We start from the raw sequence: 22,185 nt of genomic DNA on the forward strand, positions 1-22,185 counted from the left end.
GATAGTAAAACTGCTTGAGGAAACTGGGAAGGACAGGGATCAGTGTCTCAGGATTTACAGTTGAAGCCTAGGTATGAACTAGCACTTTGTGAGTAGTCATACTTGTCTGTGAAGGGGGAAAAGCCCCAACAGTTGCTTTAGAAAGTTGTTAAGATCTACCTGAAGGCCTTGTGCTGTGACCCACCCTGCACAGAGCCTGCCCTGCAGTTCCTGGCTGCTTAGGAGATTGTGAGCTACGCAGTGATTTTGTCTCAGCATCAGGAGAATGTGCTTCCTGGCTAATTGTATTTAAAGTTTCTCCATTTTTTAAGCTATATTGTCATGGTTAACAGACCCTAAGCATTGATGAAATGTACTGCTCTTTATTCCTGTCTGCAGGAACTTGTCATGGCATGCAGCGCTGGAAACTCAGAGTAAAATGTATATACCACACTCTCATGCCTTTATAGATCTAAATAATGACTTCACTGCTGGTAAGTCATGAAAGTCTTAAATACCTTCCTAAAAATATTTATCACTAAGTGCACAATGAAATGTGTTGCAATTTCCTTCAGTAATTCTATGAATTTGCTACTTATGGTTGTTTCATTTTTTTAAAAAATTACTTTAATATCTACAGTTTGAAAATTCTGGATTTAAAACCCAGCTGTCAGAATGAATAGCTTAATAATGTTTTCTACTTCTTGATGATAATCAGAGCTAATGCTCGTTCTGAGTAATGTTGTGCTCAGCACTGAAGTGTTGTTTGCTGCTCTTCATGATGTTGCACCTAGAATTCAGTTTGCAATAGAATCAGGGCTGTATTTTCTTCATCTTGAGCCTGAAAATAGTTTAATGGATTCAGAAGAGTGTTTTCAAGACTGGACTTAAAAATTTCTCTTAGAGATTTCAATATGAGTTTATTCTATTTTCTTGTAGTTAATTTTATCACTGATTGAGAAAATGATAGAGAATCATAGAATAGAATTGACAGGGCTGGAGGAGACCAAGATCATCAAGTGCAACTATCACCCCCAAAACACATCCTCCAGCAAACACCTCCCAAACACTCCCAGGGATGGTGACTCCACCACCTCCCTGGGCGACCTATCCAATGTCTCAAAGTGTTCAAGACTAGGTTGATGGGGCTTGGGCCAACCTGGTCTAGTGGAAGGTTTCCCTGACCATAGCATGGGGTTAGAGCAAGATAAGCTTTTAGGTTCCTTCCAACCCAACCCATTCCATGATTCCATGACCTCTCCTGCTCTTAACCCTTCATCCTGCATGGGAGCTCTCAGGAAGAGGGTAAAGGCTAACCAGGGATGCACCCACACTTCTCCTGGAGCTCACTGAGGGTTAGGCACTGCAAGATGTCAACATACAGATGTCCACCCTGGACCTGCCCACACTCCTTTCAACCTTCCAGCTGTGCCACAGCTGCTGTGGACTCTGGAGCTTCCCCAGCTCCAGCCCGAGGTTTATTCTTCTGTTACTATATGAGCAATCCTGTCACCTATTTATAACTCAGTGTTCACAGATGACTACTGGAGAAAACTTTTTTTCTGCTAGATAAACTGTATTCTTCCTTAATTTTGTTTGTGGGTTTTTGTGATTGCAATGCAGTTACCATGATGAATCTATTTATCACTTGCATACCTGGTTCATACCTCCAAGCACATTTGCATACTGTGCTAAACTTAATTTCTTCACACACTAAATGAATTCTGAAGTGCTTCATCTTCTGCTGGATGTGCAATGTACATCAATTCCTGTATGGTAATTTTTGGGAAGAGAGCTTATCTTTTTCCAGTTTAGTTGCATGGGAATGAGAGAGGAAAGAGTCCATAAATTTAATTAAGATGCTTATAAATGCTGGGGATTAAGTTAATTGCTTTAGCATGCAGTCAAACCTTAATATTCAGTTCTGGCATATTGCTACATGAAGCTGTCAAGTGGAAATTCCAACTGGAAAATTAAATATATGGTTGCTTATCATAATCAGTGTCATGTACTACCTAAGTCTAACACACTTAGCTCTAGAAATCTTTTGGAGTTTTGTTTTAGTGGCATAGTTGAACATTCCAGGTAGCATTTTAAGCCGAGTACATTGAAATCTAAACTCACAGGTAGGCAAAGGTAGGAAGTCTGAGTTGCTTACATAGATCAATCACAGATGGATTTTTTTTTGAGGTTTCTGACAGAGTAGGGAATGTTCAGAGTTCCAGTCAGTGCTGGGGATGTGCAGAAGTTCCTCTATTAAATAGAAATGCAAGTCAGGATCCTTGTGTGGGGTGTTCTGGGAGCTTTTATAGATTCACATCTATATTCATATCTCAAGATGTGAGTAGAAGGTTCTGTGCAGCTCTCCCCATAAAGATCCTGACTTTTACTTGCTCATAGCAGCAAGGACATAACACCTCAGGCTGAAGTACTACATTATGGTGTTATGTGTAATGCTATGTGAAGTGTTAGGTTACAGTAACCTGAGGAAAATTATGAGGAGAATAATTCATTCTGAGAAGAAAACTGGAGGAAATATGACCACAGAGTTATTTTATTTAAAGCAATGGTTTGCTTCTGAGATGGGAATGATAATTTATTTTTTTTACTATCTCTATGAAAATTGAGCCAACTTGGAATGAGACATATGTTGCTGAAAAATAGTATCAGTGATATCTGATATTAGTGACTGATGTGTTTTTCCAAGACTGCTTGCTGCCAAAAGGAAAAGTCACCAGTCAGCTGGTCCTGCCTTCACATTTATGGCAGTTCCCTCACATCAGCTATGGTAACTGCTTGGGGACTGGGGCTGGTGAGGAGCACAGTTCACTTCCTCTTGGGGTTACTAAGCTGATCCAACTTGCCATGCAGCTTCAGGATTGTCAGAGTCCATGTAAGCACAGGGTAAAGGTTGACTCCTCTTTTGGCAGCAGCACTCACAACCTGCCTTTAACCCACCACGAAACTCCACCTTGAGTCTGATTGTGCCTCTTCCAAAAAATATCTGCATGGTGTTCTCACCATGTCTCCTCTAACTTGTGTTGGGCTGTAAAGAGTTGGGCAGGTGACTCATAGAAGTAATCATCAAAGTGATCAGCTGATAGAAATTAAGAAAAAGGGCAAAGCATCCCAACGTGTGTGCAGTACTGGCAGCCCTGGGATGGTGAGTGCACTTGGCAGGGCAGGGTAAGGTGCTGCTGTGACTGTGGTGTGCACACAGCCAGGGCTGTGTCTCACTCTGTGCAGCCTGGAGAGACTTTCCAGAAGACATCTAAAGGCTTCTCCTGCTTGTTCAGCTCTGTTCCCTGTCAGCACAGCTGGGACAGTGTGGCAGAGACAAGTGTAATCCATATGGAGCTATTTCTCCCTGTCTTTTACTGGTTGGCTCAGGTAGAGCTAGGGAGGAGGAGAGAGGATTCTTGTGACTCAGTACTCACCCACACAACCATTCTTGAGTTGGAACAAAGCCTCATTAAGAATAGGTCCTGGTACACACTGAATTGTATTAATTAAAAGGGAGGCATGGGCAGGATGCAGGGAATAGTCTGCACGCTGAGATCGTGTTGTCCTAAAACTTAGTAATCATGGCATTTGATGCTGCTGTGGTACTTTGGGACTGAAAAATTCAGTGTGTTTATTCACTATTCACAGACATGGAGATACACTTGTACCTAAAAGGGATGCAGTGATTTTTGTTTACAAACAAAAAGCCAAAGCACCAAGGACATGCCATCTTTACTTGTTCTTGGTTGGGTTTTTTTTAAGGTCTTCTAATATTCTGCAATGTTTTGGGGCTCTGTACAATATTCTGTAACAGATGCAGCCAATTTCATGATTTTTAGCTGGGTTATTTTTGGCAACTCTATCATTATAAACAGCTTAGGAGATTTAAAGTGTGCTTGACATAAAAAAAATAGAAAAAAAAAATCCTCTCTGGGCTGAGAAGCTTTTTGCTAGTTTATTGCCTAACCCGTTTTCAACCTGCTGATATTAAACCCTCAGAACAGAGCTTTTAATTGCCACACTTCTCCTGCTCTGGGTAAAATGAAGTTGAATTGTTATGATTTCATTATATGAGAACTTGCTCATAAAGATGTGTTTAATCCCTAACAGTGCTTCATGAAAGGCTAACAGTGTAAGGAATTTATAATCCAAAAATCCCCTAACCACAACAAAGATAATACTAATCTTTCTTGGTGAGATATAAACTGGGCTGTTTCAGAGGGTAATGCCACTGCTGGGTTTAAAGAAAGCATCTTCATGTAGGAGTCTCAGCTCCTTATAATGAGAAATTCAGTAAGGAATTCTGAGTTAGACCAGCAATGTTATATAAACCGTGCAAAAATGTGTAGTATAAAACTTTTGCCAAAGGGTCTAGTGTGCTCTATGGATAAAGATAAACTCAATACAAATCTTTCAAACGTCTTCTGCATGCATAGCAAGCATGTGTTGCTCCAGGGAGGAGTATCTGCTTCAGAGTGGCTAAGTTGGGCTGTCTGCAAATGGTCTAGTCAACCAACCTTCCATCACTGCCACTGCTGGTACATGGCCTGAGATAGGTGAGGAGAGAATGTGGTGCCCTTGTCAGGACAGGGCTCTGTGTGTCTGGTAACCATACTCACACTTGGCATTAGTGCTCTGTAACAGCTAGCTGAAGAATATAATCTTGAAGCTAATAATAATAGGTTTATCTGAACAGGTTGACATCAGGTGTATTTTATAGATCAGGCAGTGCAGATGAGCATTTCCAGAGCAGGAATCTCAAGTAAGAGGCCTGTCTTAAAAACATCGTGTCCTCCAGCTGGAAAATGTGCATCACTTGACTTACAAGTGTTGGTACAGTATTTAACTCCTTTGACTTACAGTGAAGGAGGTAAAAAGTAACTTCTCTTGCATTAGTCCACTGAATTCAAAGTGAAAAGGACCTCAGTCTTTTTCAGCAATGTGTTTTTGGATGTGTTAGTCAAGACATGGAGAGAAATGGTCAATTCTCTCTGGTCAGTTGAGTAAACCCTACTAGCAATATGGTTACTATACTGAGGATTTTACACCTGAAGCACAGGAGCTGAACTCTGAGGAAAACTGGGGCTAAGAAAGGTGAAAGGACTTGATAAAGACCTAGAAATGTTGCTGAGATGGGACCTCATCTATTTAAAGCTAGGCTGTACACAAACATATTTTGTTTGTGCCATGGTTGATTTGCATCGCTGCATTTTAGCTAAATGCTGTGGGCCAAGCCGAAGTTTAAATTTAACATGGGGCACTAGGTGAGCACTGGTTACTGTCTTAACATAAGCTCTCATAGGTGTATCAAGAGAACTGTATCTGCAGCTGAAATTTTTGGGATGGTGACTAGGCTACATCATTTGGTTTCTAGTTAGTTACCCTGATTGTTTTTGTCTTAAACATCCTAAGATGCCAGATGCTCATTTAGGGTTAATGCTGTCTTTCCAAGCCAAAATTGTAGTTCTTAAGTTCTCTGAATCATACTGTAAATTCATACTGTACATCTGTCAATACAGCCTTGAAGGCTGTGAAGAATAGCTGATGTATTAAATATTCTGTGTCTTACTGGGTGATGTGATGCCAAAGCTTGGAAATAACTACTTTTACATCTCATGTTGAGCAGTAGCACGTGGTGTAATTGTAGATATTTCTAGAACTGTTTATATAAAATGAAGGAAAAAAATCATAAGCTTGGTTTTGGGAAAACTAAAGTGGAAAAATCATTAGTCAGAAGCAGCTTGTTGTAAGCTAATTGCTAATCTCTTTCCTGATTTCTGGTGGTTAATTTTCTTCTGTTGTTTTGCTTTGGGAATCTAGAAACCTAATGTACCAGAACGTTCACAATGTGTTTTCTTTTTGATTCCCACTTCTTAGTCTAAATGTGTACGTGTAGATAGATTTCAGCTGGAAAACCAATCCTTCAAATCATAGGTGATGCTGCTGTTGCAATGATTCAAACCTGCATGCTGAAGACACTGCAGTGCTTGGTGTCAGACTCTGGTTATATTTTCCATGAGTTTCCTCTTGATGGAAGCTCTTAGTCTTTCTGCATATATTGTTATCATCAAGGCTGTGTGTTTAAAAGTAAAGGCACTTTTTTCTCCCCGAATTAACTTCTGAGGTAAATGTGAAGTCAAGCAGTAACTTAATGTTGCTCATACCCTGGTGACTTCCAGAGACAGTTGTAGATGCTGAGGGTTTAGCTGTGAAATAAAGCCCTCTGACATTAAGCAGAAAGGTCACATCAGTCATTAGTGGAGTGAACCCTCCATCTATAAATAGTACCAGTTTCTGTAACACTCAAAAGTGGCAGAAAACGCTGCTCTCCAGGCTCTAGCATGTCTTAGCACCAGTAAATATATACATACACAAAAGCACTGAATTCAGCATTCACTCTTAGAAAAAAAGGAAAAGGATTATTAGAATAATAGACAAATTCACTCTCCACTCACTTTTTAGGCAAAGTTAGGAGTAAAATGCTAATACAGAATCATTTTGTGCTGCAGCATATATCAGATATCTGCTGTATTAAGTGTTTGGTATATATTTAGGTTGGTTTTCAGTATTGTGGTAGCATATTCCCAGGCTATTGAACTTGGTTGATGAGTGTTCCTGTTGCTTATGTTGTGTTTATGTCAATGGTACACGGACAGCCACAGCAGTGAGGTGAGAGATGTCTGCTGTGGACAGTGTTCCTTTGGGGAGGAGATGCTTGCAGGGAGTCTTTGCTATGGCTGTTAGATATGTATAAATTGCACAGGTTGTTAATTGTTCCCTCTCTCATATGCTTTTTGATGTCAAAAACTGAAATAATAAAGCCAGAGAGAATCATCAAAACACTTAGGTTGAACGTAACCTTTGGAATTACCTGCGCTGGAACACTGTTCCAAACAGGGCCTGGTTTTCCTCATATATTTCGATCACAAACTTGGGAGTAAACATCTGTAATTCTGAGCTATACAAATTTGTGAACAGTTACTTGGAGTGTTACTGCCTTTTCATACTGCTGCTGCAAAGAAATGCTTTGGGTTTGGTTGCTCTTGATGAAAATGGAAAATGACTTGTAAATATTAAGTGTTCGATCTGATTTCAGTGTAAGAGAGTTTAATCCCAGAAACATGCACAGGAGCATTGGAGACACAGCTTCTAAGAAGGCTTAAGGATAGAAAGGAGGACAGCTGGCAGTAAGGTACCAGCAGAATTGGTTCAGTGGGCTCTAGAACTAGAAGTCATGTTGCTGTACCTATGTTAAGTTGTCCTATGGGAAATCACAGCTTGCTGCTTTAATGTAGGAGCAGCATGGCATTAGCTCCTCTACACTATTTTTGGAAGATTATCTGCTATCTTTGCCTGCCTTTGCATTTTTTTCAGTGCAGTGTGATATTACAGCAGCCTTGGAACTGCTCTGGTGTGTCAGTTCCATTCGTTCTATATGATGTTATGTGCCTCAAGTCAGGAAAAAGGAGAGATGCAGGAGTACTTGGAGAGGAACAGAGTGCAAAAGTCATTTACTAACTTTACAGAGAAGCTGTTCTGGGGGTGGGAGGGAGTTCAGTGCTAAACAGGCATGCTGCTGATATAATAATCTTTAAGCTACTGTAGACAAGGCAATGCAGGGTCCTGCACCTGGGCAGGAATAACCCCATACACCAGGACAGGCTGGGGCTGACCTGAGCAGAGCAGCTCTGTGGAGAAGGACCTGGGGGTCCTGGTAAACAAGAAGCTGTCTATGAGCCAGCAGTGTGTCCCTGTGACTGGGGAGACCAGTGGACTCCTGGGGTGCATTGGGAAGAGCAGTGCCAGCAGGTGAGGGAGGTGATCCTGCCCCTCTGCTCAGCCCTGGTGAGGTGCACCAGGAGTGCTGTGTCCAGTTCTGGGCTCCTCAGTACCACAGGGACACAGAGCTCCTGGAGCAGCTCCAGTGGAGTTCTACAAAGGTGATTAAGGGGCTGGAGCATCTCTCTTATGAGGACAGGCTGAAGGAGCTGTGCCTGCTCAGCCTCCAGCCTTGAGAGCTGAATTTCCAGTGTGATATCACTGGGTGAATTATGTCTTGTGTTGGCAGCAATGCCATCTTGTCTAATTCTGGGATGGAGTCACAGAACTTGTATAAGCACAGCATTACCAGTGGGAATGCTGAGTTACTGCTCCCTGAGAGCTCTCCTTGCACAGGGGACTGGGCAGAGAGAATATCAACTTAGCAGCTGAAGGTGTGAGGTCAGTGCATGAAACAGAGTCAGAGAGAGGGTGGAAAAAGGTTACAGTGCCAACAAAGTGTCTGTGAAGGTTAGGCAGCCTGGTCCATTTGCCAATCCAAATGCTCATCATTGGCTGTGTAGTTGAATATAACACTTGGAGCCTGTTGTGGTATAATCTGTGTGCAGCACAGCCCATCACTACTTGCAAATTGCAGTACCAAGTACAGCAAGGATGTGCTATATAACCCTACTGAAATACTTACTTAAACCTCAGAAATGTTTTTCAAAGGTTTAGTGACATTTTGGCCTGTAGGAAAGTGAGTTAAGGCTTCTGTTATCCTATGTTTCTCTTTTTTCCCCTGTGAATGTATTACCTTTTTTAAACGTTTTTTTTTTCTGGTTTGTGTCTGGTAGTAATTCCCAGTACTGCACAAGTTCCTTCTAGATGCAAAGTTAAAATTTCAAAGTATATTAAAGTTTTCTGTTACATCTCTTCTGTCTTCATATTATTTTATTATTTTTTCTCCTACCTGCATGAAAATACCTTAAGTATCCCTGTAATTGACTCCAAAGGAGTTCTCTGCAATGCTTTTCATGTGTGTACTGCAAAGGAAATTGCCATTTCAGGTGTTCAGAGGAATAAAATTAAATGGTACAACTTTTAAGCTGTAAGCAAAATCTTTGGGTTTGTGTGTCTGTGGTTTTTGTTTGGGGTGTGGGTTTATGGGTTTGTGGTGGTTGATTGTTGTTTGTTTTTTTTTTTCCCTGAAACAATATCCCTTATTGTGCTGTTTGAAATTCCCTGTACAGCAATCTCCTGCTTATTCAGTAAACCACCTCAGGCTGAAGCATTAATATTCTCTTTCTCTTTTTTAATTCTTTTTTTTTTCTCATGAAAAGTAATTGTGTTCTGTCTCGAGTAGAGGCAGTTGAAATTGCAGGGGGAAGGAGCCAGTGAGAAAGAAAACAAGTGCTGAAATCAAAAAAAGTAGTTCTCTTAAGTCTGGATCTCTTAACACTTCATTTTTATTTTTTTAGTTCCTTAACCCCCACTTGTTTTTTTTCTTTATAAAAGCTTTTTCTTCCCATTTTGCTAATTTGAGTGCTTTCCTAAATGGCAGTGAATAAGCTCCTCTGTAAGCAGCATTGCCTGATAAATCCCCTGAACCCTCTTTTGTTTTGTTTTGATGTGTACGAGAATTTTGGTGTAAAGGAAGCCAGAAATATTTCTCCATCTCCTTTTCTCCTCCTGCCAACAGTGTATCAGTAATTCAACATAGCCAAAATAAAAGGATAGTTGTGAGGATTTTGTTTCATTTTGACTTACTAAAAATATAACTGTGTATGCTTTTTTCTTTGCTTTGAGCATTCTTCTGTCTTTACTACTAAGAAATGTTCTGGGTGCACATATAACCTCCAGCTCTGACTAGCTCAAGTGAGGCTAACTTGATTTGTGTATTAACTACAGAATGTGTATTTATTTATAAGGAAGAGTATGAGGTATGAAAATAGTTTTGAGGGCTGTTTTTAATCTCTCTTGCTTAATATCTGTACATCTAAACATGTCTGGAATATAATATAAAATGCAGGTAATGTTTCAGAGTAACCTAGGTATCTTTATTGAGTGATCAAATATTTGTGTGTGTAGCCTGCTGTTCAATATTTTATTTCTCTTGTATTTTTCCTTACAGATTTATTCCTTACTACATCACCAAATTCCAGAAACATTCAGTTTGAGACATGGGTAAATAAGGTAAGAAAGAAACAGAAATAACCATCCTGTTGAAACATAGACAAGGGCTAAAGTAAAGAGTCACCTGAGAGCTGATGTTGAGGCACTAACTGCACTATTGCATTTAGAGTGCAGAATATTCCTGGACTCCTTTCATTCAGCCCAAGTCCCTCTGCAGGTTTTTGGCTGCTGAGCAAATCAGATTGCCTGCTCACACCTTAGGGCTCCTGGGGTGTCAGCAGCTCTGACACTTTGCATTCTGATTTAGAAATAAAAGGCTAATCAATTTGTTTTCTTTCTTGGTGTGTCAAAGATTTGGGTTTGGTTTTTTTCAGTGAGCTCTCTTAGATATATGACTCCAGATCTTGGGTAAGATTTTCTGGGACAAAGGTTCAAAATGTCACTTCTGACTGTTACGTTATGTGTGCAAGTTACAGTTGAGAAAATCTCGAGTCCTGTGTTAACCAAGTATTGTAAATGAAATTCAAGGTCATACATATAAAATACATGTATATGTGCATGAATCTTAAAAGATCTTAATTGATCCATTAAGAGCTGTTAAATTGCTCTTGGTAGAACGAAGTAATTCCTTTCATTGATGCACTATAAAATGCTTTATAAGTATTTCCCTGTATGTGATATGTTCCTCATAACACAGCAAAAGATCTGGAAGATTGTATCTGAATGTTACCGTCCCTGGATTTCCATAAGATTCAGTGAAGGATTAGAAATTTGGACACTCAGCCCCTATTTTCCAAGAGTGCAGGTTTTTTCCACAGCAGAGATGTCTCTCTATTATCTACTAAAGTGCTTCTTGATTGATGTGTATTTTCTTTGGTTCAAAAGTCAAATTTTATCATTTAGTCTGCAATTCAGTGTTTCAGTTGTCTTTGTCCTGTTTGACAGGATGGGAACTTCTCTAAAGCTGGAAAAAGTAAGGAAATGCCTCCTGGAGCGAAAGTTGTTGGACAGTCTGTGTTTGCAGATTTTGGTGAGTTTTATTTTTCTACACTATCCTCAGTGGTTTGTTCTCTTTCATACTTTGGTTAGATACTCTACATTGCAGAACAAAGGAAGATGTTTAGCTCTACATGTTTTTTATGTTTCTCTACTTTTTATTTTCTTCAGGGTGTTATATCTATTTGTAGATCTTGGAATATCTGGGAATAATTATTCGTAGGTTCAGCATTGGCTGTGCCAGGACATTCTGCATCAGGTGTATCTACTTTTTGTTGCTTTGAGATCTGGTACAGCATCAAACTTGCTTCTATCAGATGTGTAGTTTGTTCAATGATTTTATTTTTCTCCTAATCTGGTTCAGAATATGTTACCTGATTACATGTTCATAAATTCCTCATTTGTGCAAACCACCAAAGACAAAATATAAAGGGATTAAAATGACTTGAATGAAGATAGGTGAAATCTTAGTGGTTGTAATTGAAAGTTCTGGAAGGTTTTGGACCGGGAAAAATTTCATTTATATGTAAATCTATTTTTGCAAGAGTTAGTGAAAGCCTGTATTTTTCTGTTGGAACATACTTTTCCAGTCAATTGTGGCTTATCAATGTGTGTGTCATGTTACAGGGAACAGAGAATGTTGGGTTTGCAGTCCAAAAAATACTACTTTCTATGCACTAAATTTTTCCAGCCCAAGGGAAAGTGCTGCAGGCCTGACATGACTGAATGTAAATAACTGCTGAAAAAACTAATTGTCTGTGTTTGTAAAACCCACTTGTTGTTTGTGAGACTGAGCCTGGGTTAGCTTGTTGTATCCCTTTCTTTGGAGAAAATGACACTTTATAAACTTAGTAGACCCAGAGTGTGACTCTCTTGCTCTGTGCTGCCACTTAGAAGTGTTCTGAAGAGCTCTGGCACAGCTCTGGGTGACATTAACTAGAGACACCTCTGCCAGGTGGCTAATGATCCTTGGATCAGATCTGCAGGGAATGAAGTGAGGTAGAACCTGAACCATGCTCGGGTTCTTCTGTCACTTGTTTAACACATTTTCTAACAGTCTTTGACAGAGTTTTTATAAAACCTTTTGCTGCTTATCTACAATTTCGAACACTTGTCTATGTAACTTGTGAAGAACAGAATACTACAGTTTTTGCAGTGAAAAAACCCTCAGATTTGCTGGGTGTTTTGTGACCATTTTCCAAGCTGATGTCCTGAATAATGTGCCTTAATAGGTACTAAGTAGGATTTTTTTCTCTAACAATGACACTGTGGAAAACAGTCTTAATGTAGGATAATTTTGTCTCTATGTTAGGTAGCTAATGAGCCCAAATGATACATCATCATTTTAGAAATTTATCGTAATTAATGGAATTTTAATCAACCCTGGGATATCTGTGCAAAGAGGAGTGGAACTGTTCAAATGACAAAGCTGAAGTGTTGGAAATGTGAGTCAATGGAGTGTGCAGTACACGGGTTGGGCACAAAAAAGGTTGGGAAAGGAAGTGACTCTGGTGTAGCTGAGCCACAGGGGCCACTGGTTTGGAGTTTTATCATCTCCTGTTTCATGCCCTGTGCTGCTCCTGATCAAATCCACAGGCACAGCACTGGTGTGAGGCAGTAGTGGAGCAGAATAAATGGGAGAAAGGGTGTGCAGGGAGTTAAGGAATGCCTGCAGATAAATTGAGAGGGACAGCAGATGGGGCAAGGCAGATAGAGGGGTGAGGGATGGTCAGGAGGAGCTGTGGGAGGAGCTCTGGCTTTTCCCAAGCTGCTTCTTTGGAGCTGGTTACCCTGAAAGATCTCAAGCACTTCAGCTCTAAGGGAGAACACCCAGATCTTGCCATGTAAGGGTCCTGCTTCACTAGGGGGCAGCTCCTGGGACTACAAACACCTTCAGAGAACATTTTTACATTCTTACTTATGTGTTGCCTGCCTCTATTTTTCTTGCCCTTCCTTGGCATTTTCTGTACCTCACAGCTGATGTTACCAGCTTGGCCATTTGCTAAAGGTCTCAAAGGATTGCAGATCTCTGTGCTTTCACTCTCTGCCACTTCTCATTTACTTAACTTCGTGCATATCAGACCCTGGAGTGATGTCAGATCCAGACATGAGCTTGGGGGTATGTCCCCTGAGCTGCTGCCTCATTTCCCCCCTCACCTTCCTGTTTGTACCTTTGCTCTTCTGCAGTCCAAGATTCTGGTGGACTGATCACACCTACACCTGAGTGAAATAAGTGTTGTTTCAAAAGGTAACTTGGTCTAACCTTCTTTCCTGCTTCCACAAGTTGTATTTGAAGTACCTTCCCAGCCATGAGTATTTACCTGTCATCTGAAAACAGGGGGGAGCTGTGAATAAGATCCTGACTGAGAACCTCCAAAAGCAATTATTTTGGGGTATGATTTCCTTTCTTAAACTAAGCAGGTTGAACAATAGCTATCCAGTAGAAATTATTTGGATAAGTGGAGTTGGCAAAAACAGCAATTAAGTGACTCATGAGCAGCTGTCACAGATGTTAGTGTAATCTCAGTACAAGTGTTCCTCAAGTACTAAAAAAATAGGGTTTTTTTCCATTACAGAGATACACAAATGTGTGCTTGTAAGCATCTGCATGTGTCTCAAGGTCTGCTGCATTTCTGTATATACTGTGGGTGTGTATTCTAGTGGAAAAATGTGCAAAAGCATCTGTGGATTTATGGTAATGTAGTAGACCTTAGATTTTCTGTCTAAACTGGAACCTCTGTAATAAGTAGCACTTCCCTCTGGTACATGATAGTGATGATTTGTACATTAATCTGGCCAAAGGACAGGGAACCATTGACAAGTTTGTATTGCCCTTTTAAAACTAAATCAGAAATGCTTTTTGACATTTATTACGAATGGCATTTCAATTGATTAAGGTGAGCAGAGTTGGGCACTGGAGAGTTCTGCACTTCCTTGGCTGACACATTGCTCCAGACAAGTAAGAGCTCTTCATTATTACTTTTTCTATTCTTCTCATGTCACTATGGTAATTGCAGTGCAGTGGTTGCTATAGCAAAAATGATTAATCCTCCGTTGTTGTTATCTGTTCAGTAGCAGAGGCTTTTTATAAGATCTGCTGCTGCTGTCTTTAGTGGGAATCAGAGATGTTGTCTGGAATCCTGATAAATACCTGCAGATGTAGAGAGTTTTAATAATTGTCATGTGAAATACTGGGCAAATGTTATATTTGGCAAATGAATTTAAGGATTTCAGTGAGATAGTCTGACAATGACCATTTTGGGGGATGAGAAGAATGTAAACCATATTTTGGACACACAGTCCTGCTATTTTCATGTTGGTTTGAGGATTAATGACATATGTCTTTAGTAGTGACTCAAACAATTAGCATAGGATATTGTGCTGTTTATACAGTCCATTAGTTCACTTTAATAAGAAATTAATGCCATAATTGCTGCTTAACTATTACAGGTTCAGTTGCATACTGGAGATTGATTGTTTGTGGCATTGTTCAAGTTTGATCCAAGTCTTTTAGAGACCTGAACTGAAATTTTTCTCAAACTTAAAATCCAGTTATCCAACTAATAATCCAAAGAGAATCTTCTTTGTTCTTCTCCCTACCAAATAATTGAAGTGTTTTATATATGTTAACTACTTGCATGACCTGTGGTAGAAATTACCACTTTTCTTGTAGGAAGTGAGAGCTCATTATTGCCAGTTAATTGTGTTTAAACAGGAAAACACAATGCCTAACCTTTGAGTCTTTCTAAAGCCATTCCTTGCACTGTGCAAAACGCATTTTGTTGGAAGATTTTTGGTTAAAGAAGTTAATTTTCCTGCAGCTGACAATATCTTACATGTGCTGCTTGTTTGTCTGCAGTTGCATTTTGATTTTATACCTTTTAGTCTTGTGTGTCAACTTCTTTCTAGCATCAGAATTGTTTTTTCCCTTCTCTTGCATCCTCAGATGGAGTAGCAGTGTATCAAAGGAAAATCTGAATGGTGCATTTGGGTAAATAACTTCTTTATACAGCAATTCTCTTTTGAACACTGTGTTGTAAAAATATACTGGTGCTCCTGTAGTCAATAAAAGGATTCTCTAAGAGCCTTAAAGAGCAGGGAGACAATGCTTATGTGTTTGAAATGCTCTGCATATGAGGAAATCTGTTCTTACTGTCACCGCTTTGGATGGAAAAGATATAAAAGCTGATGGAAACAAAGAATTCAGAGATACTTTAGGTATGGAAGAGGTTGTTTCGGTGACAGATGCATCTCTGAAACAGCAGTGCATAGAGACATACCAAGGTAACTGCCACTTGTGTTTTGAGCCTATAGAAACTAAGTCTGTCTCGTTTGTTAATTGGTAACCAGCAATACTGTTCAGTGACACCTTTTCATCTGAGTATTTGTCCCATTTTTTGACACTTCTTTCTAGAAAAAGATCCTGTGTTGAGGTGTAAAGCTGTAGCTGTAAGTGTTACTCCCTTGCAGATCCTTTGAAAAAACAGACAACAAAAAAGCCCCAAAGAAAGGAAGTGCAAATTCCTGTTTGTTGTGGGTAGATCACCTTGTTGCACACACCAGACTGCCTCAGTAACTTCAGCATTCATTTTTGCAGTCATGGAGTGGATCCAAGGATGGGACAGACATCAAATTGAAGCTATTGCATGAAGTCCACCTAGGAAACTTCTGAATACAGTGGTTTCCAACTCATCTGTGATCCCTTCAGGAGATTATTTTTCCATGAGTCTCATCCCTACTGTTTGTCCCTATCACATGTCATTTGGTATATGCCATCTTTTCATATCACTCCTTCTGCTGTTTAAAATGCTGCATTTCCTGATCCTTAATGTATCTGCCCTGCTGTGACATCCACAGACATTCCAGATTTTGGAGCTGTTTTCTATCCCCTTGCTGCTAAACTGTACCTGGTACAGTTGTACCTATAGTGGTATTGACAATCCAAGAGATTTTTTTGCTTTCCGTGAATTAGTACAGGATATGTAATATAATAAAGATATTGTTGGAATTAAATCGTCTAATTTAGCAGGAGCAGAATATTTTAGGGCATTTTGGCACATCTTGGCCCTGTGAGAGTGCTGAGACTGGCTGGAGTTACAGCCTAAGAGAGCATGTGTCACTGTGGGTATTTTTATATAACTCTGTATGTGTTCTTGGCTCCCTCCAGAATGTAAACACTAATTCTGTTGCTTCTTTCTCTCCAATCTTTCTTAGGACTTGCATATAGTGAGATATTTTTATGCACTCAGTTTTAAATGCAACTCCAGAACAGTGTCCATTTCTGAGGGGTAAAATTGGTTCCCCATATTTTGCCTCTGTCTTTCACGTGCTGCTGACAAATGCTAACATCTCCTGGGGAGAAGAATTGCTGTTGCTTCCTATTAGTTTTTGTCCAAGAAGCTTGTATGTGAGGAATGACTTTGCTTTCTTTCCAACAATAAAATTGGAGTGGTGGTGCATGTGCCACTTGCGCATTCACTCTGTTGAACAGCTTCATATCAGGATGGAAATTTTCCTTGGAAATGTTCATGGTGAATAGAACAGGAACTGTCAGCCCAGGTTGAGCTGACCCAAGGAAGTCACACAAGTGGTTTGCCTTGATTACTATGATCCCTTCCTTGGGGAGCACGTGGAGGTTTGTTTCCATGTGAGCTTTGAACACATGGGAGGTTAGACAGCTCCAGTCGGTACAGTCAGGCTTTGTACTCTGTTCGAGCAATGTGAAACTGTTGGAACAAGCAGCTTTCAGCATAAACTGCAGCAGGAAAAGTGATGCTTCTAGTGTGTGTTTAATCGAACTTCATTTTCCTGGACCTCTGACAGAGCCTTTCCACGTAGCCAAGGCTGCACAGTTGGCCCTGTGCTGGCACACAGCATCTCAGTGCCTCTCTGGCAGTGGATATGGATTCTTTGGGAGGGTATAGGCAGACCTGGAATAGATTTCAGTGTGAAGAAGGGGGTTATAAGGGTTCCTTTAACATGCACAGGTTTAATCGAACTTCATTTTCCTGGACCTCTGACAGAGCCTTTCCACGTAGCCAAGGCTGCACAGTTGGCCCTGTGCTGGCACACAGCATCTCAGTGCCTCTCTGGCAGTGGATATGGATTCTTTGGGAGGGTATAGGCAGACCTGGAATAGATTTCAGTGTGAAGAAGGGGGTTATAAGGGTTCCTTTAACATGCACAGGACTTTGAATCCTCTGCAAAAGCTCTTTGCGTCTGGTTTTGGAAGTTATGATTCATGTTTTCGAAAAGCAGCTGACACTGATTGTTTTAATAATATGTAATTATCTTAGTAATTTATTATAATTGTCTCTGTCATGACCATCTTGTTGAACACCTAAAGGCAGAGAGTGACAAAAGAATTCTAATGATTTCATTACTTGAGAAGATAAATTGAAGATAATCAGCTTTCAAACAAACCTGTGTTTTGATGGAATATCAAACTCAGTTGTACTCACTGGAGGCTTCTTGCCTGCCCCAGAAGGGTATTGTTTTAGCACTACCCTTACAGGGCTTTTTCCTCCTTACCCTCTTACTGTGCTTCAGAACTGTAAGTAAAAGGCTCATGAGAGACAAGAATGAGGACCAGGCAAAGACAGGAGGGAGAGATGTGAGTAAGCTAAATGTATGGTGAAATAAAAAGCATATAAAGCTTCATTGGGCTGTGCTGTATTAAACAAAAGATGCCTTATACTTATTTGGACTTAAAATCAACAGCAAAGAAAAACTTCTTGGCTTTTATTCTATGTTGAGGACTTTTTTCTTCTCAGCCTTTTCAAGAATTCTAGGAAAACTGCTCTGAAAAAGGTCTGTGCTAATACAGGGACCACAGATAGTTTTGACTGTATTCTCCAGAGAGAGATTGTCAGGGCATGAATGAGAACTTCGTGGTATATGAAGGGTCTTGTTTTTATGTAGTATCAGGTTCAGAATTATGAAAGCTGAACTCTTCTCACTGCCTTAGCCTCTGTAGTTAGCTTATTTCTGCTTCACAGAACCATAAGGGTTGGAAGGGCCTCTGGAGATCATCCAGTCCAACCCTCAGTTTGCCAGAAAACAATTACTTTTTATTTAAGCCAACTGTAATAGTAGTTTGTGATCTCAAAAAAAAAAGATCCCAAAGTTGATTCTGTTTTTAAAGGAGCAGGAGTAAGATCACACTGCACACAGCTGCACAGCTTTCAAACCCAAAAGGTTTGGATCGTACACCCACCAAAAGCTGTTTTGCTCCTCATAACTAGAACTTCATCCTGCTGTATTGCAAACCAGTTTTGAAGTCAGTGATCACAGTACTTGCCACTTGCCCATGTCCTATGTTCCTTCCAGAGCCCATGTTTGAAAACACATGGTACAAGCACCTGCAGTGAACCTGACAACCCTTGGACCTGGCCCTAAAACAGAACTGTTCTGACACCTTTTCCTGTGGTTTTACAGGAATCTGAGCATTTGGATTGAGCATCCTTTGCCTAAGTTTACTGCTGCTAAGTCATTTACAAGCATGTTTGCTTTAAAAGCATCTCTCCAGTACCTCTTGGTTTGGGAAGAAGTTACTATGTGTAACTCTTCTATTTGCTGTCTGTGGATTTGGGTTTAAACTCATGCTTATGCTGCAGAACTTCAGTATTGCATTTGGAACATCTAACAGTTTTAATAACATTAGGTTGGGTTTAATCTGATTTACAAGTTGCTTTCTGCTTTCTCCCACTCAACTTTACTTTTAGCATAGACTGAAAATACTTGAGCTCTGGTTTCTTTGCAAGCTGAACATTGACAATCACTGCTCAAGCTTGAGCTGCAAGTGATTTCTCTGACAGAACCTCTCTGTGCCCCAGTGATGTGCACGAGCAGTGGCTCTTGGGGTGCTGTGTTTTGTGCAGATGTGGGCAAAGGTTGGCTCTGTCTCCATGGCTTTTCTGTGCAAGGCAGTGAACAGGCAGGTGTGAGTGATGAGTCTCACATGATTCCTCGGTGGCGTAAGAGCTAATTTTGTCTTTACGTATTTAGATATAAGTACAGGTTTGCAGGTGATGAGTATGTGGGACTGTTCTTTTTCTAGCCTTTTCCACTGCCTATAGAACTTGATATCTGTTAACTACATAGTTACTTAGTATCCCAGCCAAACCAGAGTGTGTGCTGAGAAGGAGCTCACAAACAGTTGAGTTTTTATTTGTATGTCAAGCCTGCTCCAGGTTGAGCAGTGCTAGCAAAGGATGTTTGCAGTGTAGAGTGTTTGGCCACATCTACTGCTACAAATGCATTGAAATTGCAAATAAGGATGACTTTGAGATTTCCAGCATTTTGGACTGAGTTTGGGGGTTTTAATCCATACAGTAATAGAAAGGCAGACTAGTAGACCTTTAGGAACAGAGTGAAGACTACATAGAACCTCCAGAAATGGATTTCCTAGGTAGACCTAGGCTCAAGGAGATTATTAAAGACATGTTATGCAAGGTGTTTGTTGTAAATCTTTGAAACTCCTATAGGTCTGGTAGGGTCACCCAGCCATTGTCATCTGTGCATATTTTGTCCCCCATGAATACCTAACTGCACTGAGCAAGTGTGCTGGTGATAATCCTTTTGCATTTGTGTCTTCCTTTTCCTTTGTGGAGGAATTTAAACTCAAGATCAGAGTTGAAAAGTGAAGGATGTTTATTTGAATTGAGATTGAAACCAAGCAAGAAGACGAGAAGAGTTAGCACTGCAGGTCCAAGTAACTCTGGTGTTAGTTTGAGCTCTTCAGTGAGCAACTGCTGGGGATGCTCTTTGTAGATCAGGAGTTTGCATTTCAGCAGGTGCTTGCAAGGCAGGAATCATGTAAGGATTAAAATATTTTCTTTCCAAACTGGAGAAGTTGCTGTAATGATTTGTGATGTCAAAGTGCCTTTGGAAAAGCTTCAGAAATACAGGAAACATGGGACTGCTGGTTATTTCTGATGATGGATAGTGAAACAGATCCTGCTTTGGCTTTGTGCGTAGGGTTGGGTTTTGGGGTGGTTGTTGTTTTTTCTTCTAGGGCTCTTAGAATAAAGATTGATGCAAGATTTACATTGAAATAAATTATTCTACAGTTGCAGTTGGTTGTAAAATGTGTTACTATTTTTGACAGTCTCTGAGTTTTCTTCAGAAAATTGCTTTTGATCAAATAACCTCAGCAGTAAAAGATGGATCTGTACATTGTAAGATGTGCATTAGAAATAAAAACGAGAGCAGAAATAAGATATAATATTATGATAGAGATGAATAATATTGGGCTTTTCTTCTTCTGATTGCTACTTTGTGCAGTACAGTATTTGACTAATTGTGGGTTTTCTGGAACTACTTTGGTACAATTCAGAATATATTCTTGTTTCATTGATGTCCTATTTCCAGCTACATCCTCATTGTTGGTGCTTTACTTGATGCCTTTTAAGTTTCAAATTTGTTTTGCCTGCTCTGCAATACCTAACTAATACCTTCAGATCTTGGGTTTTGGTGATGTTTAAATTCAGCTGAGCACTGAGTGTAAAAGGGGAAAAACCCAATCAATCAAAACCAAACCAAACCAGTCTAGTATGCACAGGATGGATATTTCAATCTGAAAACCTTTTAGGGGGTGGATACAACAGAACTGAAGACAAATTGCAACTGAAAACATGATCCTGTAATGGAAGGTACATAAATGGATCTGTAGGTTGTGGTCAGAGCAGTTGGGGAACCTGTCCTTTCCATGCTGTGTTCAGTTGCAGGGACAAACGTGTGTTGTTGGTGCATATTTACCTTCTGTTCCTTCTCTGATCATCCCAAATGTTTTTAATCCAACCTTACACTTGTAATTTCTCCAGAACACTTGTATCTGTAAGGTGATGGCTTCATATCTCACTGGGTGTGAGTTCCATCCCTCTCACTGTCCTGCAGATTGGTTGTTCCAAGCCATGAGGTTGTGTCAATGCTCTGTGCCACTGCTGAGCATTAATTGCCACAACTACCAAACTGAGTTAGCACCATAGCAAGATGAATGTTTGCAGTATAAGTAGAATCAAACACTTTATATTCTTCTCTGCTCCGTGGCATAATTTAAAATGAGAACATCCTTGTCCCTTTGTAAAAACAGAGTATTTGAAGGTTCTTTGTCCTTGTGTGTTATTGAAAGTCTTCTAAAATTACTTCACACTGAAACTTTTCTAGAAATGTGATTAAGGCTTAATTTCAGTTTTATATTCAGAAAACACTTATGTCTCTGCAACTGAATTCTGTTCTAGCAAACCATTCAATATTCCCATAGTTTATAGTTTGCCAACGGAACACTTTCTTCCAGTTCAGTTCAGTGAGAGCTGCAGGCCCAGCAGTGTTTTAATCTGGCTCCTGTCAGCAAAGTTCAACCAGTGACATGTATTAATGCTTGTTCCTGAATGATGCAGAAGGCAAACAAACAGCTTCAGAAGTTGGTGCTGGTTTCAGGCTGGTCAGATTCCATAGTTGCTGTGTTGATTTCTCTGTTCAGTGGCAATTTCCTTTCCCATCCCTTAGGATGTGAACTCAGTGGATTTCTATCCCCCAGGCTCCTCCCCAGCCCAGACTGTCCATGATAACAGAGCTGCCATGGGGATTTGGGAGTGAGGGGTTTGAGTACAATCATTCCTGAGGCAGATGGGATGTAGGAAGCCACTCAAGGTTTGGCTTCATCACTTGGAGATATTTGGAGAAGTCTGCTATTTCCATCACTCCTCCTCCCCTTAGAACCCTCCTTTCCATCTCCCAACTCCCTGATGTAACAGGGGAAGGACCTGGGAGATCCAACTCTGCACAGATAGAGATATTTACACACCCCCCACAAGGAGGTTCAGCTTCATGGCAATAGAAGTTGTCAGGCTGAGATTTCTTAGAGTACAGGTAAAGTATGAGGGAACATCCAGGCTGTGGTCAGTAGTATATTGGAAAATGAGTAAAGGTTCAGCGACTTTGGCAGCTGATCTAGTTTTTGCACATTAACTAAGGAGATTTCATCAAGCCATTTTACAAAATCCACTTGCCTAAATAAACTGGTTTGGGTTTTTTTGCAAAGCCAAGCAGTATGTGTGCCTGAAGCCCTTGGATGCTCTCAGTACCGCGTGCAGTCGGCACAGAAATCCATTTTAGAGCATGTTCCTAAGCTAAATTGGTGAAACATCAGAGCAGTAACAAATGTGTTTCGTGGTGGGATAGCTGAGCAGCTGTCAGGGACCAGGCTGAGAGGATGTTTGTGGCTGCAACTGGCAATACTGGAAGATAGAATATGGAATCCAGTAGTGGAAATGAGGCAGCTAATTAATGTGCCAGTTGAGGATCTCTCTT

At 40.3% G+C, this 22,185-nt stretch overlaps 1 protein-coding gene across 1 annotated transcript in view; it reads left to right on the plus strand.

The window, feature by feature from the left end:
* Window positions 1–22,185, plus strand: part of ITFG1 (integrin alpha FG-GAP repeat containing 1) — a gene marked incomplete at its 5' end in the record, with an annotated part of 63,601 nt that overhangs the window by 5,684 nt on the left and 35,732 nt on the right. Inside the window, 3 exons of the mRNA XM_009073953.1 lie at window positions 379–473; window positions 9,875–9,936; window positions 10,822–10,906. Coding sequence (XP_009072201.1) covers window positions 379–473; window positions 9,875–9,936; window positions 10,822–10,906 — 242 coding nt within the window. The remainder of the gene's footprint in view (window positions 1–378; window positions 474–9,874; window positions 9,937–10,821; window positions 10,907–22,185) is intronic.

Source organism: Acanthisitta chloris, unplaced genomic scaffold, assembly GCF_000695815.1.
Source record: "Acanthisitta chloris isolate BGI_N310 unplaced genomic scaffold, ASM69581v1 scaffold12934, whole genome shotgun sequence".
NCBI classification, from domain to species: domain Eukaryota; kingdom Metazoa; phylum Chordata; class Aves; order Passeriformes; family Acanthisittidae; genus Acanthisitta; species Acanthisitta chloris.